The following is a 20701-nucleotide window of genomic DNA, read 5'->3' on the forward strand; positions in this document are numbered from 1 at the left end:
ATCAGGAATTCAGCCTGGGGTCTGGAACTCGGTGGCTCAGCCTGGGAGTAGGGTCTCAGCCTCTAAATGAAGTTGGAATTCATCCCAGGTCGGCACCACAGTTGGGATGGAGTCTGACCGGGATAGGAGGCTTAGCAGAGGGGTCAGCCACCCAGTCGAAGGCCTGGGACTCAAACTAAGGTCCACAGGTCAGTCCTAATCTGAGGTCAGGGGTCAGTCCTAATCTGAGGTCAGTCCAGGTGGAAGCTCAGCCAGAGATTAAGGCTCAGTATAGGCTGAGGGTAGTAGGGGGTCGGGGAGTCTAGGTTTCGGCGGAGGTCAGGGCTCAGCTGCAGGTAGGGGGCTCAGGCTGGGGCCGGGATTCAGCCTGACTCAAGACCAGCCTGGGATCTGGGGATGGGCCTCCAGTTGCCTCACTCCAGGACAGAAGGGTCCACCTAAGGCTGGTGACTCAGCCTGGGATCATGGGTCATCGTAGGGTCAAGATTTAGCTTGGGGCCAGGTTTTGGCCTCTCGGTGGATCAGTAAGATTAGGAGAACAGGACAGGCTTTAGCAAATGCATGTGTTTACCAAAAGCCTGAGCTTTGGCTGGGAGCCACATCCCCGGGGTAAGAAAGGGGACGTCCGTCCTTAGGGATACTGGGAAGTGTAGTTTATTGAACGCCCCATTGAGCTGTTTGCTCCCCCTGCGTTCTGGGTAATGTAGTTCTGAACCGGTCTGTCAGTTAAGAGTGGATGGAGGAATTCCCCTTTCGGGGCCGGATATCAGATCCATCACAATTGGTTGGATGGACTGTTTATCAGAGTACATCCGGGGACACTCTTTCTAGTGATTGGTGAGCGTGGAGGCGGGGTTAAGCGATATCAGCACTCCCATTCGGGGCCCGGGCTGTCCATTTGGTGTCGTACAGGGTGCGGGCTCGAGAGGAGACGATTACTCATTGGTTGAGCGGGCTGTAAAAAGCTGAAGGGTCGGCCCCCACCTGCGGCGATTGGCGGGCTTGAGGGCGTCAGAGGCGGTGTCGGGGGAGGCGTTGGCTTCAGAGATGGCAGTGAGCGAGAGGAGGGGGCTCGCCCGCGGGAGCCCCGCGGAGTGGGGGCAGCGGCTACTTCTGCTGCTGCTGTTAGGCGGTTGCTCTGGGCGCATCCACCGGCTGACGCTGACGGTGAGTCCCGCCGTGCGGCGGTCTGGGGTGTGGGTCGCAGCGTTGGCCCGGAAAAGCCCCTGGCTTGGAGTGGTTTCGTCCGGATGGAGCGGTCCAGCGCCCCCCGCTCCCCGGCCCGGAGTGGTCTCGTCCGAGGATCCCCCTCGGTCCTCCTGTTGGAGTTGCCTGGCCAGCCGCGCTGGAGTCTTGCCCCGCCCGCCGGGGGGGGGGGGTGGTTCATCTCCCGAGACGGCGGACTCTGAGTCCTCTAAATTCTTGGGATTGCTTTGGGGACGCTAGGGACCCTTGACGCCACCCAGGGAAGTCCCTGGGGGTTCTAGAATGGGGTCCTCTGGGTACTCATTGGGATCTTGGGGGCTCAGTTGGAATCTAAAAATTTTCCGGGAGGTGAGGGCCAGGCACCCCAAGATGCGTAACTCTGCTCTCCGGGTGATGCTCACACAGTGGGGAGACTTCCAGGTATCCCAGACTTTGGAATCCTGGACTCTCCGAACAGTGGCCAGAGGATCCGGAGCCACTCTGTCCCTGCCTGGGATGGGTCTAAGGTTATGGCCTCCAGAGTGGCCCTCTCAACCTCTCCCGTCACCCTTTGGACCTGTCCTAAATATAGAGATACCCAGAGGGGCCCGAAGCCCTTGGGGGAACCTCATGCTAGAGCCCTGGGGCTGGGCTGGTGGGAAGTCTGAGCTGCCTCTGCCTTCTTGATCTCTGGCAGGGGGAGAAGCGAGCAGACATCCAGCTGAACAGCTTTGGCTTCTACACCAACGGCTCTCTGGAGGTGGACCTGAGCCTCCTGCGGCTGGGCCTCCAGGAGACAGATGAGAAAGCCCCATTGGTGAGGGGCTTTGAGGAGTTTGCTGGAGGAGGGAGAGGTGCACAAGTTTCTGAGCTCCGTCCCCCTTCTCCCCCCCCCAATTCTGGATTCACATCCTAGCTCTGCCTCTCACCCATGTGATCTTGGACAAGTCCCTTGATCTCTCTGAGCCTCTGTTTCCTCATCTGTAACTTGGGAGTAATAATTTCTTATGCAGTACGTGCTAGGCACTGAGCTGGGGGGAGGGGAGCCTACCAGTGAACAAGACAGCCCCAGTTCCTGCAGTCGAAATGAGAAGTTAGTGTTTATTGAACGCCCGCTGGGTACCAGGTACCATGCAAATCTATTTCCATGAGTCTGTTCTGTCATAGCGACCTCTCAGGGATGCTGTGAAAATATTACACCTGTAAACCCAATTTTACAGGTGTTTACACAGACTCAGAGGCATGTGGCTTACTCAGAGTCCAAGAGCCTGGGTGTAGATCCAAGTGTGTTGGCTTCCAGAGCCCAAGGCAGGAAGCCATGAACATTCTATTTAATTTATTTTTTACATCAACATTTTAAATGGGGGGAAACAGGGTGGGCTAGGTCGAGGACCAGCGAAGGTCTCCCTGAGGAAGTGACATCCCAGTCAAGGGGCAAGGATGGTTAGGAGTTAAAGGAAGAGGGTTGGGGGGCTGGGGGCAGATGGGAAAAGTCAGTGAAGTGAGTGAACACGGAATCTCACGCTTAGTAGGCTTTCAGGAAATCCGAGGTTACGTTACTATTGCCACTGATAGAGGTGGCTTGGAGGTCCCTGCTGGTGTCCCTCACATCATCTCTTTTTCTTGCCAGGTGGGGTTCAGTCTGACCCGGGTTCGATCTGGCAGTGTTCCTTCCTATTCAGTAAGTGGAGGGGGCAGAGGTGGAGGTGGGGAGGGGGGGAGTGAGGAGGGGCAGGGGTGGTGGAAGGGGAGGATGGTCTGTCAGCATGTGGAACCCAAAGGTCCCCGTCCTTTCCCAGAGGGGGGAGCAGGAAGAGACCCTCCCTTGCCCGGGTGGATGGGGAGGAAGGCAGAGTGAGGCTGGACCAGTGGGAGGGGGTAACCAAGGCTCCCTGCTGCCCACTCTCCAGAGCCGAGACCCTCACGACTGTCCTCTCCGGCAAAACAGTAGCAATCTCCTGGCTCTCTTCCTCATCAACACCAAGGATCTGCAGTGAGTTGGGGGGCTGGTGGCTTCCCTTAAGATCCATCATTGGGTTTCCCTGGTTGTGCTACCCATATGAGCTGATCAGGTGGAATCAGAACCAGCCAGAAAGAACCTTGACTCCTTTGGAGAAAGTCACTCGCTTTTTTTTTTTTTGGCTGCACCACGCGGCTTGTGGGATCTTAGTTCCCAGACCAGGGATTGAACCCGGGCCCTCGGCAGTGAAAGCACCGAATCATAACCACTGGACCACCAGGGAATTCCCACACTCGCTTTTTAATTTTGCCTTCAAGCCTTCTGATTATGGGAGGGAGAGAGAGGAGGGGTGCCCAGGGAGTATTAGGGTCTCAAGGCAGAAGACCCAACACAGAGGGGTGTTGTGAGTATTAATACCAGTCATTTGTGCTTGTAGGATGCACCCTGTGCTCCAGGCAGCGTCCTGGGATCTTTACAGTTGTTAACTCATTGACTGCTTAGACTGTTATTATCCCCATTCTAAAGATGAAAAAACTGAGGCTGAAAACTGGGATTTGAACCCAGGGTCCAAAGATACTCTGTTGCCTCTCTGTATATACAGCATTTTCTTTTTAAATAGCGTGTACTTCAGTAGAATGAGTGACTCAGTGTCACAGGAAGTGACAACTAATCCTCGGTGCAGGCAGCTCAGGGATGCAACAGCCATCTCGATGGGTGGTGGCCAAATGCTACAACTTGGTGACCACTGATGGAGCCCGACGCTGAGCCCCAGAGGGCCCGAGGGGCCTTTGAGTCCCTTAGCAGAGCAGGTGTCCCTGACCCCAGCCTTCAGCCTCCCAGCCTCATCCCACAGGGTCCAGGTACGAAAGTATGGGGAACAGAAGAAGCTGTTCATCTCTCCCGGGCTCCTCCCCGAAGCGCCCTCCGAACCAGAGCTCCCGAAGTCAGAGCACAGGGTCACCCCCAAGGTGGATGGCGGTGAGTCAGGGTGGCCGCACGGAGGGACGGGTGGGCGGGGCCGCTCCACACGTCCCGCCCATCATTCTCCTGTCTGTCTATCTCTAAAGTCACCTGCTTGCCCCTGGCAGGGACCACTACTGCACCCGACAAGGCCAAGTTGAAACCCACAGGGTCACAAGGAGACCAGCAGGTATGGGGAAGCCAGGGCAGGAAGGAGGAAGCCCTGCCCCCGGGGGGGGGCCGGCTGATGCTCATGGAGGTCCTCTGTCCCCTCAGGGCATCGGTGGGAAGGACCAGGACCTGGTGTTGGGCCTGGGCCACCTCAACAACTCCTACAATTTCAGTGTGAGTGTCCGGGGGTGCCCACAGCCCCTCCCCTCCACAGCGCGGGGACCCCCCACGCTGAGGCCTCCTCTCCCCTCTGTCTGCCCCACCTCCCAGTTCCACGTGGTGATCGGCTCGAGGGCCGAGGAAGGCCAGTACAGCCTCAACTTCCACAACTGCTACAACTCGGTGCCGGGCCGGGAGCAGCCGTTCGACATCACGGTGAGCAGGGGTGACAAGGGTGGGCAGCAGGTTCGCGGAGCGCTCCCTGCAGGCCAGTACTCCGTGCCCATTTGGGAGACGGGAAGATTGAGGCTCAGAAACAGGGAGTCGGCCAGCGAGGGAGCGGGAGAGCCGGGGACTCACGCTCAGGGCCCCGCAAGTCTGGAGCTAGTGCGCAATCCCCCTGCCCACCGCTGTCCCCTCCCCAGGTAATGATCCGGGAGAAGAACCCCGAGGGCTTCCTGTCGGCGGCGGAAATCCCCCTCTTCAAGCTGTACATGGTCATGTCCGCCTGCTTCCTGGCCTCCGGCATCTTCTGGGTGTCCATCCTCTGCAAGAACACGTAATGCCCTTGCCCCCGGGGGTTCCCCACCTCCCCTCATCGCACCTTCCCACTCCTACCCCTGACCGATGCCCTCCCACTCTCTTCTGTCCCCGACCCCGCTGCCAGGTACAACGTCTTCAAGATCCACTGGCTCATGGCAGCCCTGGCTTTCACCAAGAGCGTCTCCCTCCTCTTCCACAGTGTGAGAGCCTTGGGCCGGGAGCAGGATGGGGTGGGCTGGGGTCTCAGGGGCCAGGAAAAAGCCCCTACAAGCCACTCCTCAGAGCTCTGCAGACCCTGGGCTTGGGAGTTCCATTTGTCCATCCATGTGTCCATCCATTTCATCACTGTGGCCAGCTGTACATCCAGTCCTGTCCAGCTGTGACAGCCCACCTTTCAGTCTGACTGTCTGTGGGTCCAGCTGTGACTGTCCACCGGGCTGATTGTCTAACTGTCCGTCCACCCGACTATGACCTTCCCTCCATTGTCATGGCTGTGACTGTCCAGCCATCTGTCCGGCCACCGTTCTGGCCGTGACTGTCCCTTTCTCAGTCCACTCACCATCCTGATCATGACCTGTTCCGCCCACTTCCGGGCCACCCATCTGACAGTGACTGTCCGTGTTCCAAAACCACCACCATCCCCCCCTCCATGCCCCCGTCCATCTGTCTGACTGTCCATCCGTCCATCCACCTCCAGATCAACTACTACTTCATCAACAGCCAGGGCCACCCCATCGAAGGCCTCGCTGTCATGCACTACATCACGCATCTGTGAGTGCCCTTCTCTGCTGGGGGCAGGAGGCGGGCAGGGGAGGGCTGGGCCCCCCAGTCTCACCACACCCCCTGCCCCCCTCCGCCAGGCTGAAGGGCGCCCTCCTCTTCATCACCATCGCCTTGATCGGCTCTGGCTGGGCCTTCATCAAGTACATCCTGTCCGACAAGGAGAAGAAGGTCTTCGGGATCGTGATCTCGCTGCAGGTGCATATGGAGGCCCCAGGGTGGGCAGGTGGACATGAGTGCAGGCTGGGCCCACCCATCCCACCCCCGCCCCGCAGGTCCTGGCCAACGTGGCCTACATTGTCATCGAGTCCCGCGAGGAGGGCGCCAGCGACTACGGCATCTGGAAGGAGATCCTCTTCCTGGTGGACCTCATCTGCTGCGGCGCCATCCTCTTCCCCGTGGTCTGGTGAGGACCCCCACCCGCCCCCCGCCCCTGCAGGCACGGGTGGAGGCAGTGCTGACTGCCCCCCATATCACCCACTCCTTCCCAGGTCCATCCGGCATCTCCAGGACACGTCTGGCACTGATGGGAAGGGTGAGGCTGTGCCCTCGGCCCTCGGACTGCTCCTGGTCCCTCTTGCTGACCCCTGGATGCCCCTTCCATCCCCTCTGACTGCCTCTTCCTGCCTCTCCACCCCCTCACCATTCCTGGGACATCCCCCTCCACACTATGCCCCTGAGACACTCACCCAAATGTCCTCCTGTCCCCAGCCCTTCTCCACCCGGTCCCCTTCGTCCTGCCCCCAGCCTCCTTCCCTTGACCCCCACTCTCTGTGCCTCCCCCTCAGCGGCAGTGAACCTGGCCAAGCTGAAGCTGTTCCGGCATTACTATGTCATGGTAGGAGCCCTGTGCTCGGGAAGCTTGGGAGGGGGAACAACCAGCCCACTGGCACGCCCACCCTAACCCCTCCATCTGCAGTCCCTCGGAGCCCCGCCCCCCGCCCTCTGCCCATAATCCCCAGCCCCCCTCCCCAGGCATCCCCGGTGGTCCTGGTGGTCTCCCCCACCCCAGTGGTCCCTCGGCCCTGTGCCCACCCATGTCCCTGCAGGTCATCTGCTACATCTACTTCACACGGATCATCGCCATCCTGCTGCGGGTGGCCGTGCCTTTCCAGTGGCAGTGGCTGTACCAGGTGAGCACTGAGGCCCCAGGTGGGGCGGAGCGTGGCCCAGACAGTGGAGGTGGAGGCGGGGGCGTGTGCCTGACCCTCCCACTTGGCCCCCAGCTCTTGGTGGAGGGCTCCACGCTCTCCTTCTTCGTGCTCACGGGCTACAAGTTCCAGCCCACAAGGGATAACCCGTACCTGCAGCTGCCCCTAGAGGATGAGGAGGATGTGCAGATGAAAGAAGTGTGAGCCCTGGGGCTGGGGTGGGTGGGGCTTGGGCAGCAAGGGGCCGGGTGGGCGGGGCTGTGAGTGCAGGTGGGCGGGGCCTGGGCGGGGCCAAGAGGCTCAGGGGTGGGTATGGTGGGCTGAGTGGGCGGGGCCCGGCTCCCCTCAGCTCATGGACTATCTCCTTACTGTCTGCCTGCAGAGTGACCGATTCTGGGTTCCGGGAAGGCCTGTCCAAAGTCAACAGATCGACCAGCAGGCGAGAGCAGTTGTGATCATGTCCCCACCTCGGACGCTCCGTCATCCTTCATCCTCCTCTCTTCACACATTCCCTGCTCCGGCTTCTCCCAAAGAGCGTGTGGGGAGGAGGGGGCCGGTGCTCACAAGGCACCCAGCTCCCTGGGACCTGAGTTCCTGGAGCCCGTTCAGAAGAAGACAGACAGCCCCCCTCCCTCACAAATGTTGAGCGCCCTGTCCCCACTTGCAGCTGTACAATAATGACCGATCTGTTTTGCTACCCCAGTTTCTTGCCTTTCTGGGGGTTGAGAGCTAATGCAGAGGTTATGTTTGAAATTGAGAGATCCGTGGGGGGCACGGGGCAGGGAGAGGTTGCAGTATCCATTGCTTTGCATATTCAATAAATGTCAATTGAGCGACCACTCAGTTGCGTGCCGGGCCCTGTGCCAGGTCCTGAGGACAGGGCAGAGACCGGGACCCATCCAGTCCCGACACTCAAGGTGTCACCAGACGGTTCCATCACAGGGCCCTGACCCAGCCTGGGGAATCAGAGGTGAGCAGAGAGAGTGGGGAAAGACGCAGGCCCAGATGAGGGGACAGCATGTGCAAAGGCTGGAGGGGAGAAAAAAATGGTGATTGGATGACTCACAAGTGGCTCAGGCTGAGTGCTGTATGCCACACCCTATTCTAAGGCTTCCAGGGTCTTTAACTCTTGAAAAGCTTATGAGGCACAGAAAGGCTATGTAACTTGCCCAAGGTAACACAGCAAACAAGTTGTTAGAAGGCTCAGGACTCAAAAACACCAGCAGTCTGGTTCCAGAGCTGCCCATTCCCACTGCGTGCACTGCCCCTCTGCACCTAGACTCTCTGCCACCAAGCCTCTTGACCTTGCCCCCATTTGCTGTGTGACTCTGTTAAGTGGTTTAACCTCTCTGTTTCCTTGCATGTAAAATGGGGACCTCATAGAGTTGAGTATCACACGTGATAATGGGAGTCTGGCTCAGCACAGTGCCTGACCTTTCATGGATTTCTCTGAACCTTGAGAAGTTCAGATTAGAGATGCACCTGTACACACACCTGCACACACACCTCTGGGCAGACCCCCATGATGTATTTCTTCCCCCGCCCCACTTCACTCTTTATCTAGAACGCTCTGAACCTATTTTGGAGCTCTGAAAAATACTCCTTGGTGGGCACCACAGGCATGGGCCAGCGGGAAGGAATCAGGCTGGGGTCAAGGCTTCCTGCAAGCGGAAATGTGTCTAACTAGGGCCCAGATGAATATATAGCCCAGCCAGACAAAGAAGGAAGTGGGAAGGCATTGCAGACTGAGGAAATTATGCAGCAAGGCAATGCCCAGTATAGCTTGCAAGCTCCACTGCAGGTCTGGCTTGGCCAGTGGGAGGGCAAGGGCAGCTGGCAGAAGCCTAAAAGCAGGCAGACACACTTGGACTTGATGCTGGGGCCCACGGGAGCCAAGGAAGAGTTTAAAGCAGGGCGGGACATGGTAGTACAGGGATGGTGTTTTACACCACGTGCGTGCTGGGGTGGGCAGAGTCATGGCTCTCCCAAGTTGTCCCCGCCCTAATCCCCAGAGCCTGTGACTATGTTCCCTTACATGACAAGAGGCACTTGGCAGGTGTGATTCAATTAAGGATCTTAGAATGAGGGATGATTCTGGATTATTCGAGTGGGTGCGTTGTCATTACAAGGGTCTTTTAAAAGGAAGGCGGGAGGGTCAGGATCAGAGAATGAGATGTGATGCTGTAAACAGGCTAACGTGATGCACTTTGAAGATGGAAGAAAGGGCCACTAGCCGAGGAATGCAGGCAGCCCCTAGAAGCTGGAAAAACCCAGGAACGGATTCTCCCCTAGAGCCTCCAGAAGGAACACAGCCCTACTGACACCTCAGTTTCAGACTTCTGCCCTGCAGAACTGCAGTATAATAAATGTATTGTTTTAAGCCACCAGGGTTGTGATCATCTGTTACAGCAGCAGTCAGAAACTCATACAGTTCAGGAGCACAAACTCTGGAGCCCAGCTGCCGGGTTCAAATCTCAGTTCTTACCAGCTAGAGGATCTTGGGCAAGTGGCCAAAGCCCTCAGTTTCTTCATCTGTAAAACGGGGATAGTAATAGCACCTAAGGCATTTGGAATAAGTTAAATGCATAAAATCGTTAAGATGCTGTAGCTGAGATGTTCACAGTCATTAGCGCGTATTCCTGTAACATGCATCATAATTTTATAGAAAGAATGCAAAGGTGTGTTTTAGAAAAAAAAAATTCCCAGTTGCTGTCGACTAGATGACCTGGCAGAGGTGAGTTTACAGCAAGGAGGCTGGGGCCTTAGGGGTGGAGAGAAAGGATGGGTTGGGAGAGACAGCCTAGGGGTCACAGGGCTGCTCACAGGGGATGAGGGAGAGGGAGGAAGGGGGGGACTCTGGCTTGGAGGCCCGGAGGGACTGTCACCGAAATAAGAGAGAGGAGGAGCAGAATTCAAGTACGTTGTGCGCTGGCCATGTGCTGGCCACTGGCCTCAGCTTGCCTGATGCCACGTGCTGTCACCCCAAGACTCAGAGGGAGGTTCCATGGTTGCGAATGTCTAATTTACAGATGAGGAATCGAAGCTGGGAGAAGGCAGAGCTGCAGTCAAAACCTCTGGCCTGGAATTCCCTGGTGGTCCAGTGGCTAGGACTCTGCATTCTCACTGCGGTGTCCTGGGTTCAATCCCTGGTCGGGGAACTAAGATCCCACAAGCCCTGCGGCGCAGCCCAAAACAAAAAAGAGTCCCTGGTGCCCAGGCCTCTGCTATGCTGCGTGAGGGGGTGGGGGGAAGGAGCCAGAGGGCAAGTGGATGGGTTTAATCAGGTCAAGGTTAACCAAAAGTTAATGAGTAATGAGTTGGGAGAGAAGGGGAAGTCCAGGCTGCTGGTGGGGCGGGGAGGTGGTGGTGGGGGGGGGGGGGTGCTGGAAGGAGGGCCTGGCTCTGGGTCCTGGAGGAAGATTCCCAGAAAGCAGTATAGCACCCATCCTGGAACCGGCAGGGGTCGGGGGGAGGGGGAGAGGGGGGGGGGTCTCTGCTGCTCCCTGGCATGGCGGCGCCTGTATGGGGAAAGGGTGGGGATGGGGTGCATCCGGGAGATAACGGCACTGAGGCAGATGCGGGGGAGGGGAAGGGGGCACGTGGGCTCCCCCCACCTAGAAATCATGCCCATTTTTCCCTTTATTCTCTCTTTGCATCCCAGCTAGGGTTGCCAGACAAAATACAGGATGCCCAATTAAATTTGAATTTCAGGTAAATAACAAATACTTTGTTGGTATGAGTTTCCTAGAGGGAATTCCCTGGCGGTCCAGTGGTTAGGACTCCGCGTTTCCAGGGCAGGGGGCCTGGGTTTGATCCCTGGTCGGGGAACTAAGATCCCGCAAGCAGAGTGGCACAGCCAAAAAAAAAAGTCTCCTAGATATCCCACTTAGACCCTGCCCAGCAGCCAGCCTCCCTCTCCCTCGGTCCACACCAGGAATGCGTCCTTCTCTTTCTCCCCTGCTGGCTTATCTTGCCCGCCATCCCCCTCCCAAACTTTTGGGCGCAAAGGTCCATTCCCCAGTCCAAAGCCTGGAAGAATTCCTCTGGTTTCCTCCCCTTCCAGGAGACCTTGGTTCATTTTCACCTCCATCCCTCTGGTTAATTCTTGGAGGTCATGGGCAGGACCCTTCCCAGACCTCCACTACCATGGCCATGAGCCTTCCCTCCAAGCCCAGGGCTCCAAGCCATCTGTGTTCCCTTAATTGTCAAAACAGCAGGAACCACCATCAGTCCCATTGCTCAGATGTACTAACAGAGGCTCTGGGGTAGGAGCAGCCAGCGTTGCAGGGAGACCGAGGCCAGCAGGAATTCCTTCTCAAGGTTGTAAAATCACAGCCTTGAATGCTTAAGGATATAATGAAACCAGGAGACTGGGTGGGTATTTTGGCGGGGGGGAAAGGGGAGGAAGATAAATATTGGGGTTTGGGGGATCCTAGCAGGTGGCCCCCTTCCCAGTTTGAGAAGTGGAACCCCGTATCTGGAAAGTAAGCAGGTGTTTGCCTCACCCTCCTCCTCTTCCAAAGAAAGGGTGTCGCAATCAAAGCAGACAGAAGCCAGGTTTGTTCTATTGCTCCACGCCTCCCCCTGCTTGGGGCATGGGGGCATGACCAGGAAAATAGCATGGTTTACAGGAAATCAGAGTGAGGTCCCTGTTAACCCCTTCAAGGAAGCTTTGGAAAACAGCCCTCCAGGGGTCTGGATCCCCATCAACACACCATCCCCCTCCTACACCTGGCTTCACTCTCCCCCCTTCCGCCAGATGCTCAACTTCAAATCAAATTAAAATGACACTGAGGCAAAAATACAAAGTTTTGCCAATATGCCCTCAAGGGGAGGCCGTGAGGAAATTGGCGATTTTGTGCAGGGCCGGCAAGTATGCAAATCAATATAATTATGGAGGGGAATTTAGCGATATCTAGCAAGATTACCGTTGCACGCAGGCTTTGATCCAGAATGATCTCTTCTCATTGCGGTAAGAACCCTTTGAAGTTGCTGCTGTTATAACCCTACTTTACAGGAGGAAACTGAGGCTCAGGTGGTTATCAGTAAGTTGCCCAAAGTTTACCACTTAATAATCGTGAGGGCTGGGAAATAATGCAAGCTCAAGATTACTCCCTGGAGGGAGCATGGTTTTGTAACAATGGGAAGTCTGTCTGTCCATCAGTCTGGTTACTTCCACACAATGTAATACTAGGCAGTTGCCTGTAAGAACAAGGAAGCTCTCTGAGCACTGATATTAAACAATCTCTAAGGTATATTGTTTATGAAAAAACAAGGTGTAACCCAGGGAGACCAGAGGGAAAGAGTGTGTAGAGCTTGCTGATATTTGTTTTTAAAACGTGTGAACATTTGTAAACACATAAGATACCTCTGGAAAGAAACACAAGATTTGGTTACATGGTCATGTCTGAGACCCTGATGGCTAGCAATAGGAGCAGGAGGAAGGTTATTTTTAGATGCTGAACCATATGAGTATGCAAAAAGTTAAATACATTTTTAAATAATAATAATAATATCCTAAGAGGTTGCTGATGTAACACAAAAGCTAGCCATGGGACTTCCCTCAATTATGACTTTTATAAACCATCATAGCCACTCAGGCCTCTTTTTTTTTTTTTTTTTGGCCACACCTTGAGGCATGGGGGAATCTCAGTTCCCCGACCAGGGCTTGAACCCATGACCCCTGCAGTGGGAGTGCAGGGTCTTATCCACTGGACCGCCAGGGAAGTCCCACTGCTCAGGCTTCTTGATGAGAGGAGGTGAAGGGAGCTCCAGGCTCTCCTTGCCCTAGAAAACATTCTCACCTGGATGGTGAACTCCTACACATACTTCAAAGCCCAGCTGAAATGTCCCCTCCTCCAAGAAGCCTTCCCTGACCCCCCAAGAAGCTGAGTTCTTCTCTACTGGGGAAGGCACTCCATGGGGCTAGGAGCTTTGGTGCTGGACTCTGTCCCCCACCCCAGCATGGAAGATTCTAGAAGTGGGACTCCAGCTGCCAGCATAGAGATGAACTCACAGGGAGGGTTTGGTGAATAAATGCACAGCCAAAAGTGGACTGAGGATCAGGCCCACATATCTGGGGTGGGGGTGCCCCTCTGTCCTCAATTTTCCTCTACTACCAAGTGGGTGTGACAGGGAAAGATCCCTGTTCACCAGCTGGCCTTGACCCTGAGGAACCCCAGGGCAGGAGGCTGTTGTGTTCCTGTTGCAGGAGGACATGCCCTCGGGTTACTTACCCCAAGCTCATGCCGCCCCACAGACTGAAAAACTTAGGAAATAGTATTGAGAAATCTGGGGCAGTACCAGGGAGGGGGGAGCCCGTGGGGAGTGGAGGGCTGGGCTGAGGAGGGAGAAAGGCGGGAGCTAGATAAAAGGCAGCCTCCAGCAAGCTCTGCTCACTCCTCCCCCTCTTCTCCCTCCATCTCTCTGTCCCTCCGTCCCTCCGTCCCTCCGTCCCTTCACTGTCCTGGCACCATGCATCCCACCTCGGGTCCCAGTCTGCTGCTGCTGCTGGCCAGTCTCCCCCTGGCCCTGGGGGACCCCATGTGAGTAGTCACAGCCCGACACCGAACAAGGCTGCTTCTGAGATGGGAGTGGGCATTTGTGGGTACAGGTCCCTGCAGGTTTAGGGCGCATGCGCGGTGTTGGGTGTTTCTGTGGACGGGAAGTTTGGACTTCATAGGGTCTGGGAGTTTGTAGTTTCAGGATTTAAGGGTTTAGAGATTTCGTATGGGTGTATGTGAATGAGGAGGTGGAGTTGGTTGTATTTATAGGTCTGGGGTGCTAGAGGTTTAGGGAGAAGTTTAGGGTGTTCCAGGGTTGAGTGTTTAGAGACTTGGGGTGTTTAAAGATTTAGGGGTTAGGGCTCCCAGAGTTGGTGGTTTGGATTTGGAGGTTCAGGAGTTGATGGGATTTGAAGCCCCTGAGCTGTCTGCCGGTCACCAGATTCCCTGTGGGACCAGGGGCTGGGGCAGAGCGCTGACCCGGATAGGGCTGGCATCTCGGGCTCCAGGCATGACAGCTCCATGGCCTGTGCTCCCCTCCGGCAGGTATTCCATGATCACCCCCAACATCCTGCGTCTGGAGAGCGAGGAGATGGTGGTGCTGGAGGCCCACGAAGGGCAAGGGAATATACCAGTCGCCGTCACCGTTCACGACTTCCCGGCCAAGAGACAAGTGCTGTCCAGCGAAAACACCGAGCTGAACAGTGCCAATGGCTACCTGGGCACCGTCACCATAAAGGTGGGCACGCACGGGAGCCCAGCCCCGCTGACACCCCACCCCCTCTTTGAGTGCTCCCCCTGCTGAGCCCCTCCTCCCTCTCTGAGCCCCACCCACTCTGAGCCCGGCCCCTTCTGTCTGAGTCTCCTCCCCATTCTGAACCCCTCCCCTCTCTGAATCTCCGCCCCTTTTGAGTCCCTCCCTTTTCTGAGCCCCTCCCGCTGCTTCTTCCATTGCTTTCTCTGAAGTGCCTCCACCTTTTTTTTTCAACTTTTTGTTTTATATTGGAGTATAGTTGATTAACAATGTTGTGATAATTTCAGGTGTACAGCAAAGTGATTCAGTGATACATGTACATGTACCTATTCTTTTTCAGATTCTTTTCCCATTTAGGTTGTTACATAATATTGAGCAGGGTTCCCTGTGCTATACATAGCCCCCTTATCTCTCTCAACTCCACCCCCTTCCAAGCCGGACCATCTCTGAGCCCCTCCCCATTTCTGAGCCCATCCCCTCCAAGCCCCTCCCCCTCTAAGCCCTCTCTCCCTTCAGAGCCCCTCCCCTCTCTGAGTCTCCTCCTCTTTCGGAGTCCCCTTCCCGTCTGAGCTCTCCCTCCTCTGAGCCCCCTGTCTGATTCCCACTGCCCATCCTTCCCTCTGACTCCCACCCCCTCTCTTGCCCTTGCCTTCTCTCCAAGTACCCTTTTTTTCCCCAAACCTGGGCAAACAAGGGAGACCAGAAGTGATGGGCAGGCTCTGTTGCGAAGAGGGGTAGGTGTGGATCCAGCCAAAGGCAAGGGGCCCTAGAGCACACGCCTAATAATCCCCTGGTTCATGCCCAGATCCCGGCCAGCAAGGAGTTAAAATCAGACACGGGGCACAAATTCGTGACTGTCCAGGCGGACTTCGGGAACGTCCTGGTGGAGAAGGTGGTGCTGATCAGCCTTCAGAGCGGGTACCTCTTCATCCAGACGGACAAGACCATCTACACCCCAGGCTCCACGGGTAAGGGTCTGGGGGTGGCTGGAGAGGGCCGGGGGCAGGGCTGGGGGGAGGGGCAGGGCCTCACCCAGCTCTCCCTTTCTCTCCCGCCTCGTCTCAGTCCTCTATCGGATCTTCACCGTTGACCACAAGCTGCTGCCCGTGGGCCAGACAGTTATCGTCAGCATTGAGGTACCAGCCAACCGGGGCCCCAGACCTACCCGGGGCAGAGACTCGGGGAGAGACAAGGAGATAGAGACAGAGAAAGAAGACACCGGCAAAGGCCCAGCAGCAGAGACCTAAAGGCAAAGAAATATGTAGAGGCACACAGATGGGGAGACGGGGCGGGGACCCAGGGAGACTACGTGGAGAGATGCTTGCGCCCGTGGATTCTGGGTCCCGATAAACCCCTGGTCACTGTTTGACTCTGGGCAGGTCACTTCACCTTTCCAAGTCTCCGTTTCCTCATCTGAAGATCGGGATAATGACAGACGCTAATTCTATGTAGTCTGTTCCGGCTAGTGCAGCCAGAGGGCGCTTGTGAGCACCCCTCCTCTGCCCGCAGCGCTCCAGGGCTCCCACCTCCCTCAGGGTAAAAGCCCAAGTCCTCCCCGCTGCCCACTAGGCCCGGCCTACCTACCACGTCTCCTCCCTGCCCTCACCTCCTCCCTGTCTCCCCCTCGCTCACTCTGCTCCAGCCACACGGGCCTCCTCACTGTTCCTCCAACAACCCAGGCACAGTCTGCCCCAGGACCTTTGCACAGGCTATTCCCCCTACCCAAAAAACCCTCTTCCTCCAAATTTCCACACAGCTTGCTCCATCACCTCCTTCAAGTCTTTGCTCAAATATCACCAGTGTCCCAGTTCTACAGTGAGACCTCTCTGAGCGCCCCATAAAATTGCAACACCCCCTCTCTCCCCCGCCCCCCAATGCCCCCCCACACACACACACACACATGCACACACACACTCCACTCTCATTTTCCCTTCCTCCACTCTTATTTTCCCTTCCCGGCCATCTCCCTTTAGCATCTTCTAAATTGGATTTATTCATTTGTTAATTGCACCTTCCCCCAACATCCATTGAACCTAAATTCCAAACGGAAAGGGATTATCTGTTGACACCATGCTTGGCAGGTAGTAGGGTAAATAAAAACTTACTGGAAGAAGGGAGAGAGAGGGAAGGAGAGGCGAGAAAGAAGCAGGGAGCGATGGGCAGGGGAAAACAAGTGTAGGAGGAAGGGAGAGAGAAGGAAGGGAAGGAATGGAGCATGTGCTCCTCATGGGATCTTGGTGAGTATGTACTGAGATCACACAAACCTAACAGGGACCAGGTTCTGAAGGCTGTGAGCTGGCCTTAGGGATTGTGGGATCTGCGGGGAACAGAGAACACAGCACACACCTCCTCTAAAGGCACAGAGCTGCCCGGCTCCCATGAAATGTCACCTTGTGCCAACAGGAGCACGTTATCCACAATTACCCCAATTTCCAAGAGAAGCCAGAACACCAGATTTCTATGTGATGTCTCCTGTTGTTGGCAATGAATAAAATCATATGTGTATTAGGTCAAACCACGCGACATTGCTATCTATGCTTTAGGTCAAAAAAGGAGAATGTGGGCAATTATGTGTGATTTATACAAATCAAATGCTTAGTGCAGGGTCCTGCACCTACTAAAAGTAGGTGATAAATGCTAGTTTTTATTAGTCTTCAGAGAGACACTGATCACCATGAGCTCTTGCCTATATTAACATGTCCCAAACCAGTGACATAGGAGCTATAATTATCTCCATTTTCTAGATGTGCACACTGAGCACAGAGAGGTTAAGTAACTTGCCCACGTCACACAGCTTGTAAGTGGCACAGTGGGGATTTGAACCCAGGCTGACTGGCTCAGGTGTATGTTCTTAACCATTGCCCTTGTAGACATGACACAGAGTGTCCAGACACAGAGAGGGAGGGGAGAGCCAAAGGGCTAAGCCTGGTCTCTGAAGAGCCATTTCTCTCCCTGTCTCCCCACAGACCCCCGATGGCATTCCCATCAAGCGGGACTCCCTGTCTTCTCACAACCAGTTTGGCATCTTGGCCTTGTCTTGGAACATCCCAGAGCTGGTCAAGTATGTCAGGCCCTCCAGGAGGGGGTTCAGGGCTCCCCTACCCCAGGAGAGGGAGTGGGGGGCTGCTAGGTCTGGTCAGATCACTAGCCTGCTTTCGCCACAGCATGGGGCAGTGGAAGATCAAAGCCCACTACGAAGATTCTCCGCAGCAGGTCTTCTCTGCTGAGTTTGAGGTGAAGGAGTACGGTAAGAGGAGCAGGGAGCCGGGAGCCGTGGGTGGGGCGTGGGGAAGGAGCGGGGAGCGCATAATTCTGGGCCCAATGCTGGCTCACTCCCCACCACGATCTGTTCCCCCAGTGCTGCCCAGTTTTGAGGTCCAAGTGGAGCCTGAAGAGAAATTCTACTACATCGATGACCCAGATGGCCTGAAGGTCAACATCATTGCCAGGTGAGGGACAGGGGAGGTGGCCAGGGGAGGGACCAGCTAGGGGGAGGGGTTCAGCCACAGCCAACCGAAGTTTGGAGGAAGACTCATCTTTTTAAGGAGGGGAGAATCTGAGACTCTCCCCGTCTCACAGGTTCTTGTATGGGGAGAATGTGGACGGGACAGCTTTCGTCATCTTTGGAGTCCAGGATGGTGACCGGAGGATTTCATTGGCCCACTCCCTCACCCGTGTTCCGGTACCTAACAGAAGCCCCCTCGAAGTCTCCTCCACTCTGAACACATCTCTCCTGTCCCCATCAACGCCCCTCCCTCACCTAAGCCCCCCTCCCCATCCCACCCCCGCCTCCGCTGAGCCTTCACTGTCTCCCCCAGATCACTGACGGTAACGGGGAGGCCAAACTGCAACGACGGGTTTTGCTGAACGGGGTACAGCCCTCCCAAGCCAATGCCCTAGTGGGCAAGTCCTTATATGTGTCCGTCACCGTCATCCTGCACTCAGGTGAGGCCAGGCTGAGGGCAGAGGCCCAGCACCACCGTACAGTCCAGTCTGAGACGGGAGGCCCAGAAGGAAGGCAGGGTCCAGTCTGACAGGGATGGCCCAGTCTGCGGCACAAGACCCAGTCTGAGAGGGGAGGCCTGGTCTGAGGGTGGATGTTCAGAATGAAGGTGGGATCCAGTTTATGGGGGAGATGCAGTCCGAGGAAAGAGGCCCAGTATGAAGGCAGAGTCCAATCTGAGGTGGGGGGGGGAGGCCTGGTCCTGAGGGGTGGCCCAGGAGCCCAGCCTCACGACTGGCCCCCCCTCAGGCAGCGACATGGTGGAGGCAGAGTGTCCCGGGATCCCCATCGTGACCTCCCCCTACCAGATCCACTTCACCAAGACCCCCAAGTTCTTCAAACCCGCCATGCCCTTCGACCTCATGGTGAGACCCAGGGCGGGGCTGCAACCCCCCTCCACTGCTCCTGAGCACGGCCATGCCTCTGGGTCTGCCTGAACCCCCTCCACCTGGCCTGCACCCACAGGTGTTCGTGACGAACCCCGACGGCTCCCCTGCCCGCCACATCCCGGTAGTGACCCAGGGCAGCAACGTGCAGTCCCTGACCCAGGAGGACGGTGTGGCCAAGCTAAGCATCAACACACTCAACAACCGGCAGCCCATGACCATCACCGTGAGTCCAGGCCAGCCTCGTGACCCCGCACCCGGAGACAGGGGGCTTGATTTTGTAGAGCAGGGGCCTGACATTTGCACAAAGGGATCCTGTCCTGGGCATACAGGGGAGGTCCTTTCATTTGCATAAAGGGATGTACCATCCACAGAGAGATGTTTTCATTTACATAGAAGGGCTCTTGTTTTTACTTTATTTTATTGAAGTATAGTTGATTTACAACGTTGTGTTAATTTCTGCTGCACAGCAAAGTGATTCAGTTGTATCTATATATGACTGAATATATATATATAACTGTATATATATATATATGTATATACCTTCTTTTTCATATTCTTTCCCATTATGGTTTATCACAGGATATTGTATATAGTTCCCTGCGCTATACAGGACGACCTTGGTGTTTAGCCATCCTATATATATATAGTAGTTTGCGTGCATAGAAGGGTTCTCATCTGCACAGCAGGGTCCTACCTTCTGCCTAGACGTCTTATAAGGACCCTTGCAATGGCATTGGGCTCACCTGGATGATCCCATCTCCTCCCCATTTCCTCAAGATCCTTAACCTAATCTCATCTGCAAAGTCTCTCTTGCCACCTAAAATACCATATTCCCTGGTCCCAGGGATATGGGTGTGGACACCTCTGGGGGGCCAGCATGCATCCGTCTTTCCTTACCCAGGTACGCACACAGAAGGAGAATATCCCAGCGGCGCGACAGGCGAGCAGGACCATGCAGGCCCTACCCTACAACACCCAGGGCAACTCCAACAACTACCTACACCTCTCTGTGCCCCGAGTGGAGCTCAAGCCTGGGGAGACTCTCAATGTCAACTTCCACCTGCGCACGGACCCCAGCCACCAAGCCAAGATCCACTACTACACTTACTTGGTCTGTGGCTTCCTAGAACCCCCAGCACCCCCGGGAGCCCTCCTCCGCCATCCCGGCTCCCCCCCACCCCCCGCATCCTCCCTCTTACCTTTCCGATACTTATACCAACCTGTTCTCCCCAGGTCATGAACAAGGGGAAGCTGTTGAAGGTGGGGCGGCAGGTACGAGAGCCCGGCCAGGACCTGGTGGTGTTGCCCATGACCATCACAACGGACTTCATCCCTTCCTTCCGCCTGGTAGCCTATTACACGCTGATCAACAGCAACGGCCAGAGGGAGGTGGTGGCCGACTCCGTATGGGTGGATGTCAGGGACTCATGTGTGGGCACGGTAAGCTGTGTGGCATCTCTCTGTGCCCATCTGGGGACTCTCCACCTGGCTGTCACTTTCCCCATCTTGGGCCCTCTGGCTCTGTCTCTCTCCAACTCTTTTTTTAAATTTTTAAATTTATTTTATCTTATTATTTATTTATTTATTCTGGCCGCGTTGGGGCTTCGTTGCTGCGCTCGGGCTTTTCTCTAGTTGCGGTGAGCGGGGGCTACTCTTCGTTGCGGTGCGCGGGCTTCTCATTGCGGTGGCTTCTCTTGTTGCGGAGCACGGGCTCTAGGCGCGTGGGCTTCAGTAGTTGCGGCACATGGGCTCAGTAGTTGTGGCACATGGGCTTAGTTGCTCCGCGGCATGTGGGATCTTCCCAGACCAGGGCTCGAACCTGTGTCCCCTGCATTGGCAGGTGGATTCTTAACCACTGCGCCACCAGGGAAACCCTCTCTCCAACCTTCTGAATCTGTTCCTCTCCCCCATTTGCAGGGTTCCTGCCTCTCTCTTCTTCTTTTCTTCCCTTTCTGTTTCAGTCTCAGTATCTTTTTTTCTTCCAGTTTTATTGAGATGTCATTGACATACAGCACTAAGTTTAAGGTGTAGAACATAATGATTTGACTTACGTACATCATGAAATGATCACCACGATAAGTTGAGTGATCGTCCATCATCTCATAGAGGTACAGAATTAAAGAAATAGAAAAAATAATCTTTT

The 20701-nt window shown here is 55.6% G+C and overlaps 2 protein-coding genes across 5 annotated transcripts in view; both read left to right on the forward strand.

The window, feature by feature from the left end:
- The first annotated feature begins 1013 nt into the window (after positions 1 to 1013).
- On the forward strand, positions 1014 to 7606 carry GPR108 (G protein-coupled receptor 108). Of its 4 annotated transcripts, none has more exons than XM_036849005.1 (18): positions 1014 to 1167; positions 1883 to 2002; positions 2816 to 2866; positions 3096 to 3178; positions 3999 to 4123; positions 4213 to 4295; positions 4382 to 4450; positions 4547 to 4651; positions 4861 to 4994; positions 5103 to 5178; positions 5676 to 5749; positions 5839 to 5956; positions 6034 to 6164; positions 6250 to 6293; positions 6547 to 6596; positions 6808 to 6891; positions 6985 to 7109; positions 7292 to 7606. In XM_036849005.1, exons 1-18 carry the CDS (start codon positions 1048 to 1050, stop codon positions 7362 to 7364), a joined length of 1665 nt encoding a protein of 554 aa, XP_036704900.1. In that variant the 5' UTR covers positions 1014 to 1047; the 3' UTR covers positions 7365 to 7606. The 4 variants fall into 4 exon arrangements, with proteins under 4 accessions (XP_036704900.1, XP_036704902.1, XP_036704899.1 ...); XM_036849007.1 differs by having other exon boundaries at positions 1015 to 1167; positions 4234 to 4295; XM_036849004.1 differs by lacking the exon at positions 1014 to 1167 and adding an exon at positions 1421 to 1626.
- A 5733-nt stretch (positions 7607 to 13339) lies between these two features.
- Positions 13340 to 20701, forward strand: part of C3 (complement C3) — a 35800-nt gene continuing 28438 nt past the window's right edge. Inside the window, exons 1-13 of the mRNA XM_036846252.1 lie at positions 13340 to 13454; positions 13959 to 14151; positions 14972 to 15134; positions 15232 to 15302; positions 17133 to 17227; positions 17331 to 17413; positions 17525 to 17615; positions 17746 to 17848; positions 17985 to 18111; positions 18419 to 18534; positions 18635 to 18781; positions 19460 to 19669; positions 19792 to 19998. Coding sequence (XP_036702147.1) covers positions 13384 to 13454; positions 13959 to 14151; positions 14972 to 15134; positions 15232 to 15302; positions 17133 to 17227; positions 17331 to 17413; positions 17525 to 17615; positions 17746 to 17848; positions 17985 to 18111; positions 18419 to 18534; positions 18635 to 18781; positions 19460 to 19669; positions 19792 to 19998 — 1677 coding nt within the window. The 5' untranslated portion in view covers positions 13340 to 13383. The remainder of the gene's footprint in view (positions 13455 to 13958; positions 14152 to 14971; positions 15135 to 15231; positions 15303 to 17132; positions 17228 to 17330; positions 17414 to 17524; positions 17616 to 17745; positions 17849 to 17984; positions 18112 to 18418; positions 18535 to 18634; positions 18782 to 19459; positions 19670 to 19791; positions 19999 to 20701) is intronic.

Source organism: Balaenoptera musculus, chromosome 3, assembly GCF_009873245.2.
Source record: "Balaenoptera musculus isolate JJ_BM4_2016_0621 chromosome 3, mBalMus1.pri.v3, whole genome shotgun sequence".
In the NCBI taxonomy this organism is placed as follows: domain Eukaryota; kingdom Metazoa; phylum Chordata; class Mammalia; order Artiodactyla; family Balaenopteridae; genus Balaenoptera; species Balaenoptera musculus.

What these genes read in the sequence shown, in the direction of transcription:
- GPR108 (XM_036849004.1), top strand. Translation starts at nt 1,489, where the DNA reads ATGGGGTCCTCTGGGTACTCATTGGGATCTTGGGGGCTCAGTTGGAAT. An exon ending in CACAGTGGGGAGACTTCCAG is followed by an intron (nt 1,627 to 1,882) that starts GTATCCCAGACT and finishes GATCTCTGGCAG; the next exon opens with GGGGAGAAGCGAGCAGACAT. An exon ending in TCCATCCTCTGCAAGAACAC is followed by an intron (nt 4,995 to 5,102) that starts GTAATGCCCTTG and finishes CCCCGCTGCCAG; the next exon opens with GTACAACGTCTTCAAGATCC.